This window comes from Balaenoptera physalus, assembly GCF_965194825.1.
Source record: "Balaenoptera physalus genome assembly, chromosome: 13".
NCBI classification, from domain to species: Eukaryota; Metazoa; Chordata; class Mammalia; order Artiodactyla; family Balaenopteridae; genus Balaenoptera; species Balaenoptera physalus.
The window spans coordinates 21,791,065-21,810,858 of NC_138892.1; the positions used below are offsets into that span (position 1 = coordinate 21,791,065).

At 36.4% G+C, this 19,794-nt stretch overlaps 1 protein-coding gene across 7 annotated transcripts in view; it reads left to right on the forward strand.

Annotated features, from left to right (window-relative positions):
- Positions 1–19,794, forward strand: part of BLTP3B (bridge-like lipid transfer protein family member 3B) — a 103,998-nt gene that overhangs the window by 12,894 nt on the left and 71,310 nt on the right. For 4 of the 7 annotated variants that reach the window (XM_082419282.1, XM_082419285.1, XM_082419288.1 and 1 more), the window contains exons 2-3: positions 14,191–14,297; positions 16,486–16,525. The exons of 2 other annotated variants lie outside the window; for them this stretch is intronic. In XM_082419282.1, coding sequence (XP_082275408.1) covers positions 14,243–14,297; positions 16,486–16,525 — 95 coding nt within the window. In that variant the 5' untranslated portion in view covers positions 14,191–14,242. The remainder of the gene's footprint in view (positions 1–14,190; positions 14,298–16,485; positions 16,526–19,794) is intronic. One more of the 7 variants, XM_082419286.1, reaches the window with a different exon arrangement.

The window sequence follows — 19,794 nt, forward strand, 5'->3', positions numbered from 1 at the left end:
CCTAGTGGGCAGGGGCCAGAAATGCTGCTAAAGTCCCAGAAGAGAGAATTAATTTTCTGTCTCCTAAGTGTTGAGGCTGAGAGACCCCACTCTATACCATTAGAGCTCCACATCACATCCAAGGAGATAAACGGCCATTCAGTCGTGTCATCCCTACTGGTCTCAAGAATGTCTTTACAGCATTTTTATTTCAGTTCAGGAGGCAAGGTTCACATGTTTGGTTGTTAGGCCTTTTTAGTCTCTTTTAATATAGAGGAGTATTCTCTGCCCCACACTCAGACTTTTTGTCTGATTACTTTTTGTAAGAGTTCACGCCAGTTTTAGCACTGCATTCTCTTTCCATATTTTATTATTACCTTTTTTAATTGAAGTGTAGTTGATTTACGGTGTTGTGCCAATCTCTGCTATACAGCAGAATGACTCAGTCTTACACATATAGACATTCTTTTTTTTTTAATTTAATTTTATTTATTTTTTTGTACAGCAGGTTCTTATTAGTTATCTATTTTACACACATCAGTGTATACATGTCAATCCCAATCTCCCAATTCATCTCACCACCCCCCCCCCACCCACCGCCACTTTCCCCGCTTGGTGTCCATATGTTTGTTCTCTACATCGGTGTCTCAATTTCTGCCCTGCAAACTGGTTCATCTGTACCATTTTTCTAGATTCCACATATATGCGTTAATATACGATATTTGTTTTTCCCTTTCTGATTTACTTCACACTGTATGACAGTCTCTGAATCCATCCACGTCTCTACAAATGACCCAATTTCGTTCCTTTTTATCTGAGTAATATTCCATTGTATATATGTACCACATCTTCTTTATCCATTTGCCTGTCAATGGGCATTTAGGTTGCTTCCATGACCTGGCTATTGTAAATAGAGCTGCAATGAACGTTGTGGTACATGACTCTTTTGAATTATGGTTTTCTCAGGGTATATGCCCAGTAGTGGGATTGCTGGGTGGTATGGTAGTTCTATTTTTAGTTTTCTAAGGAACCTTCATACTGTTCTCCATAGTGGCTGTATCAATTTACATTCCCACCAACAGTGCAGGAGGGTTCCCTTTTCTCCACACCCTCTCCAGCATTTATTGTTTGTAGATTTTCTGATGATGCCCATTCTAACTGGTGTGAGGTGATACCTCATTGTAGTTTTGATCTGCATTTCTCTAATGATTAGTGATGTTGAGCATCCTTTCATTTGTTTGTTGGCCATCTGTATGTCTTCTTTGGAGAAATGTCTGTTTAGGTCTTCTGCCCATTTTTGGATTGAGTTGTTTGTTTTTTTAATATTGAGCTGCATGAGCTGTTTATATATTTTGGAGATTAATCCTTTGTCAGCTGCCTCATTTGCAAATATTTTCTCCCATTCTGAGGGTTGTCTTTTTATCTTGTTTGTAGTTTCCTTTGCTTTTCAAAAGCTTTTAAGTTTCATTAGGACCCATTTGTTTATTTTTGTTTTTATTTCCATTACTCTAGGAGGTGGATCAAAAAAGATCTTGCTGTGTTTTGTATCAAAGAGTGTTCTTCCTATGTTTTCCTCTAAGAGTTTTATAGTGTCTGGTCTTACATTTAGGTCTCTAATCCATTTTGAGTTTATTTTTGTGTATTGTGTTAGGGAGTGTTCTGATTTCATTCTTTTACGTGGAGCTTTCCAGTTTTCCCAGCACCACGTATTGAAGAGACTGTCTTTTCTCCATTGTATATCCTTGCCTCCTTTGTCATAGATTAGTTGGCTGTAGGTGCGTGGGTTTCTCTCTTTCTATCCTGTTCCATTGATCTATATTTCTGTTTTTGCGCCAGTACCATATTGTCTTGATTACTGTAGCTTTGTAGTATACTCTGAAGGCAGGGAGTCTGATTCCTCCAACTCCGTTTTTTTCCCTCAAGACTGCTTTGGCTATTCAGGATCTTTTGTGTCTCCATACAAATTTTCAGATTTTTTGTTCTAGTTCTGTAAAAAATGCCACTGGTAATTTGGTAGGGATTGCATTGAATCTGTACGTTGCTTTGGGTAATATACTCATTTTCACAATATTGATTCTTCCAATCCAAGAACATGGTATATGTCTCCATCTGTTGGTATCATCTTTAATTTCTTTCATCAGTGTCTTATAGTTTTCTGCATACAGGTCTTTTGTCTCCCTAGGAAGGTTTATTCCTAGGTATTTTATTCGTTTTGTTGGAATGGTACATGGGAGTGTTTCCTTAATTTCTCTTTCAGATTTTTCATCGTTAGTGTATAGGAATGCAAGAGATTTCTGTGCATTAATTTTGTATCCTGCAACTTTACCAAATTCATTGATTAGCTCTAGTAGTTTACTGGTGGCATCTTTATGATTCTTTATGTATAGTATCATGTCATCTGCAAACAGTGAAAGTTTTACTTTTTCTTTTCCAATTTGTATTCCTTTTATTTCTTGTTCTTCTCTGATTGCCATGCCAAAACTATGTTGAATAATAGTGGTGAGAGTGGACATCCTTGTCTTGTTCCTGATCTTAGAGGAAGTGCTTTCAGTTTTTCACCATTGAGAACGATGTTTGCTGTGGGTTTGTGGTATCCGGCCTTTATTATGTTGAGGTAGGTTTCCTCTATGCCCACTTTCTGGAGAGTTTTTATCATAAATTGGTGTTGAATTTTGTCAAAAGCTTTCTCTGCATCTATTGAGATGATCATATGGTTTTTCTTTTTAATTTGTTAATATGGTTTATCACATTGATTGATTTGCATATATTGAAGAATCCTTGCATCCCTGGGATAAATCCCACTTAATCATGGTGTATGATCCTTTTAATGTGTTGTTGGATTCTGTTTGCTAGTATTTTGTTGAGGATTTTTGCATCTATATTCATCAGTGATACTGGTCTGTAATCTTCTCTTTTTGTAGTATCTTTGTCTGGTTTTGGTTTCAGGGTGATGGTGGCCTCATAGAATGAGTTTGGGTGTGTTCCTTCCTCTGCAATTTTTTTGGAAGAGTTTGAGAAGGATGGGTGTTAGCTCTTCTCTAAATGTTTGATAGAATTCACCTGTGAAGCTATCTGGTCCTAGACGTTTGTTTGTTGGAAGATTTTTAATCACAGTTCCAATTTCATTACTTGTGATTGGTCTGGTCATATTTTCTATTTCTTACTGATTCAGTCCTGGAAGGTTATACCTTTCTAAGAATTTGTCATTTCTTCCAGGTTGTCCATTTTATTGGCATAGGGTTGCTTGTAGTAGTCTCTTAGGATGCTTTGTATTTCTGCGGTGTCCGTTGTAACTTTTCCTTTTTCATTTCTAATTTTATTGATTTGAGACCTCTCCCTCTTTTTCTTGATGAGTCTGGCCAAAGGTTTATCAATTTTGTTTATCTTCTCAAGGAACCAGCTGTTGACCTTATGGGAGTTCCTTTGTGTGTTATTTGTGATTTTTCCCTTGTTGCTTTCAATAATTTTTCTTTGTCTTTAATTTTTGTCAATTTGATTACTATGTGTCTTGGCATGTTTTCTCCCTGGGTTTATCCTGCCTGGGACTCTCTGCACTTCCTGGACTTGGGTGGCTGTTTCCTTCCCCATGTTAGGGAAGTTTTTGACTATAATCTCTTCAGATATTTTCTCGGTCCTTTCTCTCTCTCTTCTCCTTCTGGGACCCCTTTAATGTGAATGTTGTTGCGTTTAATGTTGTCCCAGAGGTCTCTTAGGCTGTCTTCATTTCCTTTCATTCTTTTTTCTTTATTCTGTTCTGTAGCAGTGAATTCCACCATTCTGTCTTCCAGGCCACTTATCCGTTCTTCTGCCTCAGTTATTCTGCTATTGATTCCTTCTAGGGTAGTTTTCATTTCTGTTTGTTTGTTCTTTAATTCTTCTAGGTCTTTGTTAAACATTTCTTGCATTTTCTCGATCTTTGCCTCCATTCTTTTTCCGAGGTCCTGGATCATCTTCACTATCATTATTCTGAAATGTTTTTCTGGAAGGTTGCCTATCTCCACTTCATTTAGTTGTTTTTCTGGGGTTTTATCTTGTTCCTTCATCTGGTACAAAGTCCTCTCCCTTTTCATTTTGTTTCTCTTTCTGTGAATGTGGTTTTCCTTTCACAGGCTGCAGAATTGTAGTTCTTGCTTCTGCTGTCTGCCCTTCGGTGGATGAGGCTCTCTTAGAGGCTTGTGCAAGCTTCCTGATGGGAGGGACTGGTGGTGGGTAGAGCTGACTGTTGCTCTGGTGGGCAGAGCTCAGTAAAACTTTAATCTGCTTGTCTGCTGATGGGTGGGGCTGGGTTCACTCCTTGGTGGTTGTTTGGCCTGAGGTGACCCAGCACTGGAGCCTACCTGGCTCTTTGATGGGGCTAATGGCGGACTCTGGGAGGGCTCACACCAAGGAGTACTTCCCAGAACTTCTGCTGCCAGTGTCCTTTTCCCTACGCCTCTGCAGGAGACCCTCCAATACTAGCAGGTAGGTCTGGTTCAGTCTCCTGTTGGGTCCCTGCTCTTTCCCCCGGGTCCAGATGTGCACACTACTTTGTGTGTGCCCTCCAAGAATGGAGTCTCTATTTCCCCAGTCCTGTCGAAGTCCTGCAGTCAAATCCTGCTAGCCTTCAAAGTCTGATTCTCTAGGAATTCCTCCCCCTGTTGCCGGACCCCCAGGTTGGGAAGCCTGACGTGGGGCTCAGATCCTTCAGTCCAGTGGGTGGACTTCTGTGGCATAAGTGTTCTCCAGTTTGTGAGTCACCCACCCAGCAATTATGGGATTTGATTGTATTGTGATTGCGCCCCTCCTACCGTCTCATTGCAGCTTCCCCTTTGTGTTTGGATGTGGGGTATCTTTTTTGGTGAATTCCAGTGTCTTCCTGTCAATGATCATTCAGCAGTCAGTTGTGATTCCGGTGCTCTCGCAAGAGGGAGTGCTATGCATTCTCTCTTATTGCTGAGTATATTCTATTGTGTATGTTCCACAACTTCTTTATCCATTTACCTGTTGATGGTCATTTGGGTTCTTTCTAGTTTTGGGCTGTTAAAAATAAAGCTGCTATGAACATTCATGTATAAGTCTTTGTGAGGACATATGCTTTTCATTTCTCTTCAATAAATATGTAGGATTAGAATGGTTGGGTTATATGTGGGTGCATATATAACTTTTTTTCTTTTTTTTTTTCTGCTGCACCATGCAGCTTGCAGGATCTTAGTTCCCTGACCCAGGATTGAACCCATGCCCTGGCAGTGAAAGTGCCAAGTCCACTGGACTGCCAGAGAATTCCTGACATATATTAATTAAAAAAATTTTTTTGGCCACACCTTGTGGCTTGTGGGATCTTAGTTCCCAGACCAGGGATTGAACCCCAGCCCTCGGCAGTGAGAGCATGGAGTCCTAACCACTGGACTGCCAGGGAATTCTCTGCAACATATATAACTTTTTCAATAAGCTGTTTTACAGCTTTCCAAAGTGGTTCCGAAGTGTATGTTTCATATTCTCACCAGCAAGTATATGAGAGTTCCACTTGCTCCATATCTTCACCAACACTCAGTATAGTCAGTCTTTTTAATTTTACCCATTTTAGTGGATAAGTAGTGGTATCTGACTGTGGTTTTTAATTTGTAGTTTCCTATTGACTGGTGATATTGTGCATCTTTCAATGTGCTTATCCACCACCTGTATGCCTTCTTTGGTTTGAGGGTCTGTTTAAATCTTTTGCCTATTTTATTAACGGGATGTCTTATTTTTGAGTTGTAAGAGTTCTTTATATATTGTAGATACAAGTCCTTTTTCAGACATATGTTTTGTAAATATTTTCTGCCAGTCTGTGGCTTGCTCTTTAGAAACAGTGTCTTTTGTTATTTTTTTAATATTTATTTATTTATTTATTTATGGCTGCGTCGGGTCTTAGTTGAAGCATGCAGGAGATTTTGTTGTGGCACGTGGGCTCTTCATTGCAGCGCACGGGCCTCTCTCTAGTTGTGGTGCGTGGGCTCAGTAGTTGTGGTGTGTAGGCTCTGTAGTTGTGGTGCGCAGGATTAGTTGCCCCGTGGCATGTGGGATCTTACTTCCCCGACCAGGGATTGAATCTGCATCCCCTGCACTGGAAGGCAGATTGTTAACCACTGGACCACCAGGGAAGTCCCAGAAGCAGTGTCTTTTGATGCACAGAGTTTTTAATTTTGATAAAGTATAACTTATTGATTTTTTTTTTTGATTTGTGAGTTTTTTGTTGTGTTATAGAAATCTTTGCCAAGCTCAAAGTCACCAAGATTTTCTCCTGTATTTTCTTACTGAAGTTTTGTAGTTTCTGTTCTTAGGTTTTAGTCTGTGATCCATTTAGAGTTAATTTGTTATTTGTGATGTGAGGTAAGTGTCAAGGTTCTTTTTTTTTTTTCTCTTTGCATATGGGTATACAATTGCTCTAACACAATTTATTGAAAATATCATCTTTTTCTCATTGAATTGATTTTGCACCTTTGTTGAAAATCAGCTAACTATAAACTTGGGTCTATTTCAGGACTCTCTTTTGTTCCATTGATTATTTGTCTATCTTTACACTAATATCAAACTGTGTTGATTACTGTAGCTTTTAAATAAGTCTTGAAATTGGTGGTACAGGCCTCCAACTCGATTAATCTTTGTCGGAGTTATTTTGACATTCCAGGTCTTTTGCATTTTCATATAAATTTTAGAATCAGCCTGTCGTTCCTACCAAAAAGCCTGCTAGATATTTGCTTGGGAAGTATAAATCTGTTTGGGGAGAATTGACATCTTAACATTACTGTCTTCTGATCTATTACGTGTTTTATTTCTCCATTTTATTTTGTCTTGTTTAATTTCTCTCAGCAATATTTTGTAGTTTTCAGTATGTCTTATACACCCTTTGTCAGATTTATCCCTAAAAATTTCAAACTTGTTGTACTAATGTAAACAGTACTTGAAAATTTTCAGTTTCCGATTGTTTGTTGCTAGTATATGGAAACACAATCAACACTTTTATTGCAGTAACTTTTTATTGAGATAAACCTTCCTTATGCAGCTCAATGATTTTTATTTTAGAATACTTTTAGATTTGTAGAAAAGTTGTAAAGATAGTACAGAGAGTTTTCATACATCCCATATCCCATCTCCTGTATTATTAACATCTTACATTAGTATGGTATATTTACTGCAATTAATGAATCAATATTTATAAATTATTATTTACTATAGCACATATTTTATTCAGATTTCCTTAGTTTTTTACCTAATGTCCTTTTTCTGTTCCAGGAGCCCATTGTGAATACCACAGTATATATAGTCATCATTTCTTTTTAGGCTCCTCCTGGCTGTGACAGTTTCTCAGACTTTCCTTGTGTTTGATGACCTTGAGAGTTTTGAGTAGTATTGGTCAGATATTTTGTTCAGTGTCTCTCAAACAGGATTTGTCTAATCTTTTTCTCTTAATTCGAATGGGTTATGGGTTTTTGGCAAGAAGACCACAAAGGTAAAGTGGCATTTTTATTGTCATATCAAGGGTACATATTATCAGCATGTTTTATCGTTATTTTTTTATTCCAGTTTTATTGAGATATAATTGTGCTGAAGTCATACAGCACTGTAGAAGTTTAAGGTGTATAGCATAATAATTTGACTTACATACATCATGAAATGGTTACCACAATAAGTTTAGTGGGCATCCATTATATTACATGCATATAAAATTAAAGAATTGAAAAAAATATTTTTTCTTTGTGATGAGAGCTCTTAGGATTTACTCTCTTAACACCTTTCATATATAACATACAGCAGTGTTAATTATATTTATCATGTTGTAAATTGCATTCCTAGTGTTATTTGTATTATAAATGGAGGTTTATACCTTTTGACTGTGTTCATCCAATTCCCCCTCCCTCCATCCTCTGGTAACCACAAATCTGGTCTCTCTTCTGTGAGTTTGTTTGTTTTTGAAGTATAATTGACCTACAGCACTATTTTAGTTCCTGTTACACAACATAGTGATTCAATATTTTTATATATTTCAAAATGATCACCACAGTAAGTCTAGTTAACCATCTGTCCCCATGCAATGATATTATATAATTATTGACTATATTCCCCACACTGTATATTTCATACCCATGACTCATTTATTTTGCAAATGGAAGTTTGTACTGCTTAATCTCCCTTACCTATTTTTCTTCTTCCTTACCCCTCTCCCCTCTGGCAACCACCTGTTTATTCTCAGTATCTGTTTTATGGCTGAGTAATTTTCCATTGATGAGCAGTTAGGTTGCTTCCAGATCTTGGCTATTGTAAATAACACTGCAATGAACATAGGGGTGCATGTATCTTTTATAATTAGTGTTTCAGTTTCTTTGGGTAAATACCCAGGAGTGGAATTGCTGGATTGTATGGTAGTTCTGTTTTTAATTTTTTTGAGGAGGCTACCTACTGTTTTCCATTGCGGCTGCACCCATTTACAGTCCCCCCAGCAGTGCATGGGGGTTCCCTTTTCTACACATCCTTTCTAATACTTGTTATTTGTGGTCTTTCTGATAATAGCCATTCTTACAGGTATTAGGTGATATCTCATTGTGGTTTTGATTTGCACTTCCCTCATAATTAATGATGTTGAGCATCTTTTCAGGTGCCTTCTGGCCATCTGTCTGCCTTCTTTGGGAGACTATCTATTCAGCTCTTCTGACCGGTTTTTAATTGGTTTTTGTTTTTGTTTTTTGATATTGAGTTGTATGAGTTCTTTGTTTTCTGTTTTAACCCTTTGTTGGATATATCATTTACAGGTACCTTCTCTCGTTCAATAGGTGGCCTTTTCATTTTGTTGATAGTTCCCTTCACTTTGTAAAAGCTTTTTAGTTTGATGTAGTCTCATTGTTTAGTTTTGCTTTAGGTTCCCTTGCCTGAGGAGACATATCCAAAAAATATTACTAAGACCAATGTCAAAGAGCATACTGCCTATGTTTTCTTATAGAAGTTTTATTTATGGTTTCCATTCTTACATTTAAGTCTTTATTAATCCATTTTAAATTTATTTTTGTGTGTGGTGTGAGAAATTAGTGCAGTTTGATTCTTTTGTATGCAGCTGTCCAGTTTCACCAACATCATTTATTGAAGAGGCTGTCTTTTCCCCATTGTATATTCTTGTCTCCTTTGTTGTAGATGAATTGCCCATGTAAATGTGGGTTCATTCCTGGACTCTGTTCTGTTCCATTGATCTATGTGTCTGTGTTTGTGCCAGTACTGTACTGTTTTGATTACTGTAGCTTTGTAGTGTAGTTTGAAATCAGGGAGTGTGATACCTCCAACTTTGTTCTTCTTTCTTAAGATTGTTTTGGCTATTCGGAGTCTTTTGTGTTTTCTTACAGATTTTAAAATTATTTGTTCTAGTTCTGTGAAAAATGCCATTGGTAATTTGATAGGGATTGCATTGAATCTGTAGATTACCTTGGGTAGTATGGTCATTTCAACAATATTGATTCTTCCAATCCAAGAACACAGTATATCTTTCCATCTGTTTGTGTTGTCTTCAGTTTCTTTCATCATTGTCTTATAGTTTTCGGAGGACAAATCTTTTGCCTTCTTAGGTAGGTTTATTTCTAAGTATTTTATTCTTTTTTATGCGATGGTAAATGGGATTGTTTCCTTAATTTCTCTTTCTGATATATGTGTATAGAAATGCAGTAAATTTCTGTATATTATTTTGTATCCTGCAACTTTACTGAATCCATCAATGAGTTCTAGTATTTTTTTCTTGGTGTCTTTAGGATTTTTTTATGTATAGTATCATGTCATTTGCAAACTGACAGTTTTACTTCTTCCTCTCCAATTTTATTCCTTTTATTTTTTTTTTCTCTTGTCTGATTGCTGTGGCTAGGACTTCCAATACTGTGTTGAATAAAAGTGAGGAGAGTGGGCATCCTTGTCTTGTTCCTGATCTTAGAGGAAATACTTTCAGCTTTTCACCATTGAGTATGATGTTAGCTGTGGGTTCGTCATATTTGGCCTTTATTATGTTGAGGTATGTTCCATCTATACCTACTTTGTTGAGAGTTTTTATCATAAACACATGTTGAATTTTATCAAAAGCTTTTTCTTTATCTGTTGAGATGATCATATGATTTTATTCTTCGGTTTGTTAATATGGTTTATCACATTGATTGATTTGTGGATTTTTGAGCCATTCTTGCATCCCTGGGACAGATCCCACTCAATCATGGTGTGTGATACATTTAATGTATTGTTGAATTTGGTTTGCTAATATTTTCTTGAGGAGTTTTGCATCCATGTTCATCAGTGATATTGGCCTGGAATTTTCTTTTTTCTTTCTTTTTTTTTTTTGTGTGTGTGTGGTATCTTTGTCTGGTTTTTGTATCAGGGTGATGCTGGCCTTGTAGAATGAGTTTGAAAGTATTTCTTCCTCTGCAATTTTTTGGAACAATTTGGAGGGATAGGTGTTAACTCTTCTCTAACTGTTTGGTAGAATTCACCTTTGAAGCCCTCTGGTTCTGGACTTCTGTTTGTTGGAAGTTTTAAAAATTACTTACTCAGTTTCACTACTGGTACTTGGTCTGTTCATATTTTCTATTTCTTCCTGATTCAGTCTTGGGAGATTGTACATTTCTAGGGATTTGTCCATTTCTTCTAGGTTGTCCATTTTATTGATGTATAATTGTTTGTAGTAATCTGTTATGATCTTTTGTATTTCTGTGGTGTCAGTTGTAACTTCTTTTTTATTTCTGATTTTATTGATTTGGGCCCTCTTTTTTTTCCTTGAAGAGTCTGGCTAAAGGTTTATCAATTTTGTTTAAATTTTCAAATAACCAGCTCTTTGTTTCATTTATCTTTTCTATTTTTTTTGCCTCTATTTCATTTATTTCTGCTCTGATCTTTATAATTTCTTTCCTTCTACTAACTTTGGGTTTTGTTTGTTCTTCTTTTTTCTAGTTTCTTTAGGTTGTTTGAGATTTTCCTGTTTCCTGAAGTAAGCTTGTATAGCTGTAAACTTCCCTCTTATTACTGCTTTTGCTGAGTCGCATAGATTTTGGATCATTTTGTTTTCATTTGTCTCCAGGTTTTTTTTCAATTTCCTTTTTGACTTCTTCAGTGATTCATTGGTTGTTTCGAACATATTGTTTACCCTCCACGTTTGTGCTTTTTTTTTTTTTCTTGTAGTTGATGTCTAGTCTCATAGCATTGTGGTTGGAAATGATGCTTGATATGTTTTCAGTCTTCTCAAATTAAATGAACTTGTTTTGTAGTCTATCATGTGATCTGTCCTGAAGAATGTTCCATGTGCACTTGAAAAGAATGTGCATTCTGCTGCTTTCAGTTGGAATGCTCTCTAAATATCAATCAAGTTCACCTGGTCTAATGTGTCATTTAACAACAGTGTTTCCTTATTGATTTTCTGTCAGGATAGTCTGTCCATTGATGTAAGTGGGGTGTTAAAGTCCCCTACTATGATTGTGTTACTGTAAATTTCTTCCTCTATGTCTGTTAATATTTGCTTATATATTTAGGTTTTCCTATGTTGGGTGCATATATATATTTACAGTTATGTCTTCTACTTGGATTGATCCCTTGATCACTATGTAATGTCCTTCTTTGTCTCTTGTTACAGTCTTTGTATTAAAGTCTATTTTTTCTGATATAGTTATTGCTACTCTGGCTTTCTTTTGATTTCCATATGCATGGAATACCTTCTTTCATCCTCTCACTTTCAGTCTGTATGTGTCTTTAGATCTCTTATTGTTGACATTGACCTTGATCACCTGGCTGATGTAGTGTTTGTCAGGTTATCCACTATAAAATTACTCTCTTCCCCACTTTCATACTGTACGTTTTGGAAGGAAGGAAGTACTATGTGCAGCACACACAAAATGAGTGAGGAGTTCTGCTCCAATTCCCTAAGGTTTGAATATCTTATTAAGTTATTTAAAAATTTTCTGTATGGGAGATTAATCTGTTTTCTCCCAGTTATTTACTTATTCAGTCATGTTTTTTTATCTGTGTAGACTCATGTATATTTATTTTATACTTTGAGTTATAATCCAATAATATTTAATTTATTTTGTTGCCCAGATTTTTCCAGCTTTGGCCATTGGGAGCTCTTTCATATGGCTTTTGTATCTTTAATTAATTTTATTTTTTATGTTGGTCTTATATCTTGTAACCTCGCTAAACTTATTAGTTCTGGTAGTTTGGTTTTGTTTTTTTTTTAAGATTCCTAGGATTTTCTACATAGATGATAATGTCACCTGGGAAATAACACAGTTTTATTCCATTTCTAAACTGGATGCCTTTTATTTTTATTATTTTATTTATTTTTTTTCCCCTTACTGTGTCAGGTAGAACCTCCAGTACAATGTTGAATAGAAGTGGTGAGAGCACACATCCTTGTCTTGTCTCTGTCTTAGGGGAAAAGCATTTTAGTCTTTCATCATTAAGTATGATCATAACTGTAGGGTTTTTGTACAAGTCCCTGTAGTTTTGGGGAAGTTCTCTTCTGTTCCTAGTTTATTGAGAATTATTTGTCCATACATGGTGTTAACTTTTGTCCAGTGCTTTTTTATGCCTCTTTTGAGATCATGATGTGATTTTACTTTTCATATGGTGAATTACATTAGTTGATTTTTGAATGTTAAACCAACCTTCATTACTGGAATAAATACTTGGTCATGATGTATGTACTTCTTATGTATTGTTTCTTAAACTGGGTCATAGCTTGCCTTGTGAAAATAGTGTAGTCGATCACCATTTTGAAAGGAGGAAATAGAATGGAAAATATCAGACTGTATTAAACTATCACTTTGAGAAATTTTTGTTTCATATGTGTGTACTGGATTGTAAAGTCTATTTCTTGATCTCCTATCCAAAATTTAGAAATTAACTAATTCACTTCTTGAGCCTGAAGATAATGAGGCATAGAGTGGGGCAAGAAGGCAACTAGCCTTAAGAGGAGGTTGCCAGATTAAAGGAGGTACAACTGGGGTGAGAAAATGGTGTTGGGTAAGGCAGAAAGGAAATAGGGGTTTCTTTAGAAAAACCTCATTTGTTTCTTAGTTTTAAGTGGAGGAATCTTTATGGCTGCATGATGAAGCCCATGGTCTGTGAAAGGATGTAATTAGGTGCAGATTAATAACTTAATGTTTTTAGCCAAAGGACTTGGCAGACTATCAGATTTTGGGAACATGCTCAAGTAACATGTTCTCTCGTACAACTTTACCATATGGTCTTTAGGTATTTTCTCTTCTAGAAATATTGTTTTTAATAAAGTCAAGCTGAAGCTGTTGTTAGATTAGCTTACATAAAGATTTTGGTTCTTTTCATATCTTTTCATATGCAGTGAGAACGTAATGCTTGTAGGGGTGCACAGTCTTGAGATACTAGCTAGTGATTTCAGTTACTAGTTCATTTCAATGGTTTTAGTTAGGCCCAACTGGAGAGAATAGAACAATGATGGGTTAAGAATCTTTATGGTATCTTTAAGTTCTTAAATGTTGGATTTGTGTTTCTCAGTTCTGCTCCTTTATTGTTTGTCAGTTTGATCCTAAGGTAGTGTTCTAGTTTTAAATTTCTGAAGGAAGAAATCTGATTGAAGAGTCTAAATGCCTTGTCATTCTCTAGATCAAATCAACTGTAACCAAGGAAGTATATAACATGTCTTAGGTATGCACCTTTCCCCTATGTTTATAGATTTTCTCTGGGAAGACAGAATCAGTGGTAACTGGGTAGGCACCCTGAGAGGTGTTTGTTTATAATAAGTTAATTAAATCAAACAACAATGATATTAATAATCAAATTACAGTATTGAAGTAATTTATTTTCTGGATGGTTACAGTTAATCCTATTACGTTAAAGCAATGGTTCTTAGCCTTTTCGGTGTCCAAAAATCCCCTTTGAAAATATTATGAAGTATCTTGGGCTCCTTGAAGCCCATCCAAGAACTTCAGATTAAGTGTGCCTACTTTAAAGTTTTATATTAAACAATTTAACATGCATTTTAAAATTCCCTGTAAAATCTAGTTTTTCATGCTATAGCATGAAATATCAGAATGAGAATGATTATTTCTAATTACAACTGTTATTTGAGAAAAATATTATCAAGTAGCATAGCTACTTTTTCTTTCTTTCTTTCTTTTTTGCCACTTCTTAAGTTTAGAAGAATAGTAGGCATTGATGTGAATCTCTAACAACCTGTACAATAATAGGAACCATAAATACTTTCAGGACAAGGTGAATAATTCAAGAAATGCATATTAGCTGATGAAGTTTTAAAAGAATGTCCCAGGGAGAGGGGCTGTTATCTGAATACAAAGAAGTAATTGTGGAAGAAGGTAAGTAGGTCAGAAAAGAGTTTATAAGCTATGTTCTAAGATTGTTTTTAGCACTAAGATTTTATGATTTCACCCCCAAATACTATATTTAATCTAGAGATGGTTCATTTCACAAATCTGTTTCAGTTTGCTTTAGCAAAACTTTATGATCTTTGTTTTTATGATACAGCTATAAAATGGATCTGATGAAAGTTCAAATAAATCATGACTAAAATTTACAGTAACATCAGATATATAATTTATACCTTTCTGATTTATGATCTACTGTATACTTAGTGATTTATCAAGCCAGAAATCTTTTTTAGAAAATTTTAATCACTGGTTATGTAATGTCTCTGTGTTGTTCATATTCCTATTTAACCTGCATCTTCATGTTAATAGTAAGTAACACTCACTGAATTTTCTTTTCTGTTTTTTTTTTTTTTTAAACAAGTCTGTTTATTAGAAAGGCTCTGGTTTTGGGGGTGGTGGTGTTTGTTTTGTTTTGTTTTTAAACATCAGTGAATTTTCTGTGTTAGAGACAATTCCTGGCATTTTCCATGTTCTAACTCAGTTAATCCTCAAAACAGCCCCATGAGGCAGGTATTATTATTATCACCATTTTATGATGAGGAAACTGAACCATAGAGAGGTTTTTTTTTTTTTTTAATAAAAATTTATTTTGGGCTTCCTTGGTGGTGCAGTGGTTGAGAATCTGCCTGCCAGTGCAGGGAACGTGGGTTCGAGCCCTGGTCCAGGGGGATCCCACATGCCGCGGAGCGGCTGGGCCCAGGCGCCGCAACTACTGAGGCTGCGCTCTAGAGCCCGCAAGCCACAACTACTGAGCCCGTGTGCCAAAACTACTGAAGCCTGTGTGCCTGGGGCCCGTGCTCCACAGCGGGAGAGGCCACTGCAGTGAGAAGCCCGCGCACCGCGGCGAGGAGCAGCCCTTGCTCGCCGCAACTGGGGAGAGCCTGCACGCAGCAACAAGACCCAATGCAGCCATAAATAAATAAATAAATAAATAAATAAATAAATAAATAAATAAAAATTTATTTATTTTATGTTTGGCTGCATTGGGTTTTCGTTGCTGCACGCGGGCCTTCTCTAGTTGCGGCAAGTGGGGGCTGCTCTTCGTTGTGGTGCACGGGCTTCTCATTGGGGTGGCTTCTCTTGTTGCGGGCTCTAGGCGCGTGGGCTTCCGTAGTTGTGGCACACGGGCTCAGTAGTTGTGTCTTGCGGGCTCTAGAGCACAGGCTCAGTAGTTGTGGTGCACGGGCTTAGTTGCTCTGCGGCATGTGGGATGTTCCTGGACCAGGGATCAAACCTGTGTCCCCTGCATTGGCAGGCAGATTCTTAACTGCTCTGCCACCAGGGAAGTCTGAGAGGTTAAGTATTTTTTTTTGGAGGGGGTGTAATTTTTTTTTTTAACATCTTTATTGGAGTATAATTGCTTTACATTATTGTGTTAGTTTCTGCTATATAACAAAGTGAATTAGTTATACATATGCATATATCCCGATATCCCCTCCGTCTTGCGTCTCCCTCCCACCCTCCCTATCCCACCCCTCTAGGTGGTCAAAAAGCACCAAGCTGATCTCCCTGTGCTATGCGGCTGCTTCCCACTAGCTATCTGTTTTACATTTGGTAGTGTATATATGTCCATGCCACTCTCTCACTTCGTCCCAGCTTACCTTTTCCCCTCCCCATGTCTTCAAGTCCATTCTCTACGACTGCGTCTTTATTCCTATCCTGCCCCTAGGTTCTACAGAACCATTTTTTTTAATTTATTTTTTTTAGATTCCATATATATGTGTTAACCTACAGTACTTGTTTTTCTCTTTCTGACTTAATTCACTCTGTATGACAGACTCTAGGTCCATCCACGAGAGGTTAAGTATTAAGCGGCATTTTTCTTCTTGCAGAGCTGCGATTCTTGACTTTTCGTGCATTTGTGCTGTGTTCCCTTAAGCAAATTATAAATCTTGATTATATGGACTGACTTACTTTGTTTTGCCCTAAATATTTACCTTGTACAGTGCTGTGCACATAATTTAGACTCTAATTATGTATTAACTGTAAAATGTGTAATCTAAATCAAACCTTTCCTTTCCATTTGCCTGGAAATTTTATTCCTCTACTTAGCTATTTTGTTGTTACTAATGAAAAACCTAGTAAATTTATTTTCATGTATTACATGTAATTAAAGAAGATTTTGGAAAAATGGAAGCCTGTTTGCATGCTTTAAGGTAGCTTTAAAATTGTTACATTGTTAAAAATATAGTTAACCAATAAAATATATACATCCACATTAGAATTTATTTCATATAATACTAATGTTAAAATAAAGAACACATGTTTATTTTAAAATAAACCTCTTTACATGCCATAATGTACATAGTAATGGAACATTATTGTGTGTTCTGAATTTTAAAAATAAAAAATTCAGTAAGAATTGTGCCAATTTTATCTTTATTATGTGTTACGACTTTCTTCTGTACAGTTGTTATGACTTTGACATATTCAAGTCAAGCAGCTTTCTTTTTTATCCTCATTTTGAGTCTTTAACATGTCTACTTTGGTTTTATATAGATTTCATGCTTCCATTCTCCCACCCCACTCCTAGCTCCACCAAATAATTAATTATTTAGAAGTTTAATTCATTGACCTAGAGTTCTACCATTTTTTAAAAAGTTTGTTTTAAAATGTTTATATAACTTTTAGAGCTTTATATGAGTCTTTAGTGAACTGAAGAGGTTTACTTCGGATAATAATTTATTCTCTTTAGGATCAGGCCCAGTATCATAACCCTTCTCAATTATAATATTTAGTAGAATAATACAATTATCTGGAGATTTCACATGGCAATTTAGTCCAAAGAGCCTATAACAACACTTGGACAAAGCATAGGTAGACACATAGCTAGTCCATGCCTTAATGTTATTTTGTGGGTTTCCTTCCCTTTGTTTACCTAGTGTACACTTATTGAAAGTGTGCTTTTCCTCTATCAATTAAGTTAACAAATGTGACTGAAAAACCATCCTCCTGTCTCTGTTTTTGGAAGGAACATAATTATATTAATAAATGTTTGGGAAATATTTGTGCAAAACTGAAATACATGTTAAATGAAAGCCTCATGTGTGAATAGTAGAAGATAAATAATTTGATATGTCCATGGCCTACCCAGTATAAGAAACCAACTTTCTAATAGCTGTGGATGTGACAGTTACCAATACATCTTCAGTTTCCTCTTTAAAATATTTTAATAGATGAGCAGTATTAATATGTTTTCAAGATTAGCTCCACAGCTCTGCCATTTAAAAGTCCTATTTGGATAAGCTTGAACTTTTTGGGGTTTTTTTGGCTGCACCCCTTGCGGGATCTTACTTCCTGAGCAGGGATTGATCCCGCACCCTCGGTGGTGAAAGTGCAGAGTCCTAACCACTGGACTACAAGGGAATTCTGAAGCGTGAACTTTTTTTTTTTAATATTTTTAAAAATATTTATTTATTTATTTATTTGGTTGTGCTGGGTCTTAGTTGCAGCAGGCAGGCTTCTTAGTTGCGGCTCCAGGGCTCCTTAATTGCAGCTTGCTGGTTCCTTGCACGTGGGCTGCTTAGTTGCGGCATGCAAATTCTTAGTTGCGGTATGCAAACTCTTAGTTGCAGCATGCACGTGGGATCTAGTTCCCTGACCAGAGATCGAACCCGGGCCCCCTGCACTGGGAGCACAGAGTCTTATCCACTGTGCCACCAGGGAAGTCCCCCCAAACTTGAACTTTTGATATTGCTCCTGTTAAAACTATAATCAATGCCTTCATAATTTAAACTCAATAAAAAGCAGGTCAGGAGAAAGAGAACTCTTAATTATCTGTTTTGTATCAGATACTTTACATATTATCTTTAATCCTCACTAAAATTTTTTGAGTTGGTATTATTTTCTCCATTTTACAGATGAGGAAATTGAGGCAGAGGGGTGTCACAGTAGGTGGCTAAACTAGAATTCAGATTTGTTTGTCTGACTTTAATTAAGGTCCATGTTCCTTGCACATGTTGTCCCTTTGGTATGAACTAAATTGAAGATAGAATTTCTTGTGAATAACATTTTAATCTTTCCATCTTCCACTTTTGCATAATTGAAATCACAGTATATAATTTTGAACCTTGAATTTTCACCAGGCACTATAGTATAACCATTTCTTTATATAATTCTAAACACGTATTGCTTGATATATATGTAGGCATAATGTATCATAATTAAAGGGATTATTATGGACATTTAGGTGCTTTCACTTTTTTCCTTTTGTAAATATCATTGAGATGAACACTCTTGTACCATATCCCATTAAGATGTTGCCTGATTTCTCCACTAATCACCCCTCCTTGCCCAACACCAAGGATATATAGTCAAATGTTGTATTCGTGAGTTAATCAGATTAGTTTTTGTCCCTCTGTCCCTCTGTCCTTTCCTCCTATCTTCCCCTTGAATATGGTTACAGTATTTTTTAATACAATTAGGTTCATTCGTTTCAGGTCGCTTTCAGTTTTAGGTATTTCCCCTCTTCACATTCTTTTCTTATTTTATTTTTTGCATATATAGAGTATTAATATGCTTTCCAAAATCAAAACTGTTCAAAGCCAATCCCTCTTCTTGTGTACTCTATGTGCTGTCTTCTAATCAAGGATTTTATTCCACCCGTTGTCTGTCCATCAGTAGTTTTCTTTTCTCTGCATCATGGTCGTCAACATACAAGCCTGCTGAATTTTCTCTCACCCAAAAAAGGAAAAAAACAAAAACGATTTCTCTCCTACCTCACTGGTCCTTCCTTCTTAATCTCCTTTATTGGTTACTTGGCCTCTTAGTGGTCCTTGACCACAGTCCTTGAGCCATTTCATTTTTTGTCTCCATCTTGCAATTGTAAATACCATATATAACATTGGTGATTATTAAATTTGTATCTGCAACTACTGAATGAGATTTGAATATCCAGCTACCTAATTGGTGTCTCCTCTTGGATATCTAATAAGCATCTCTTAATTAAACTATTCCAAGCCTAAATTCTGATCCTTAATCCCAAGCTTATTTCTCCCTCTGTCTCTTTACCCCAATAAATGGTGGTTCTATCCTTCTGTTTGCTTAGATCAAAAACCTTGGAGCCATCCTTGACTTCAATCTGTATTATCAAATCCCGTTGCCTTTACCTTCAGAATATGTTTAGAATTGTTCCCTTCTCGCCACTTGCTACTCTTCCATCTTGGTCCAAGGCAGCATCTTCTCTTACCTGTCGTATTGCAGTAACCTTCTGTCTGGGCTCCCTGCTCTGTCCCTGTCCTTCTTTCATCTGTTCTCAATAGAGTGATCCTTTAAAAATCCCTGTTCCTGTCAAAAACCATCTCCAATCACTCTCATTTTTACTCAGAGTAAAAGCCAGAGAGTCCTTAGAGTGGCTTAAAAGGCCTCACATGATCTGGCCCTTGTTATTTCTCTAATCTCATCTCCTTTCATTTTTGCCCTTGTT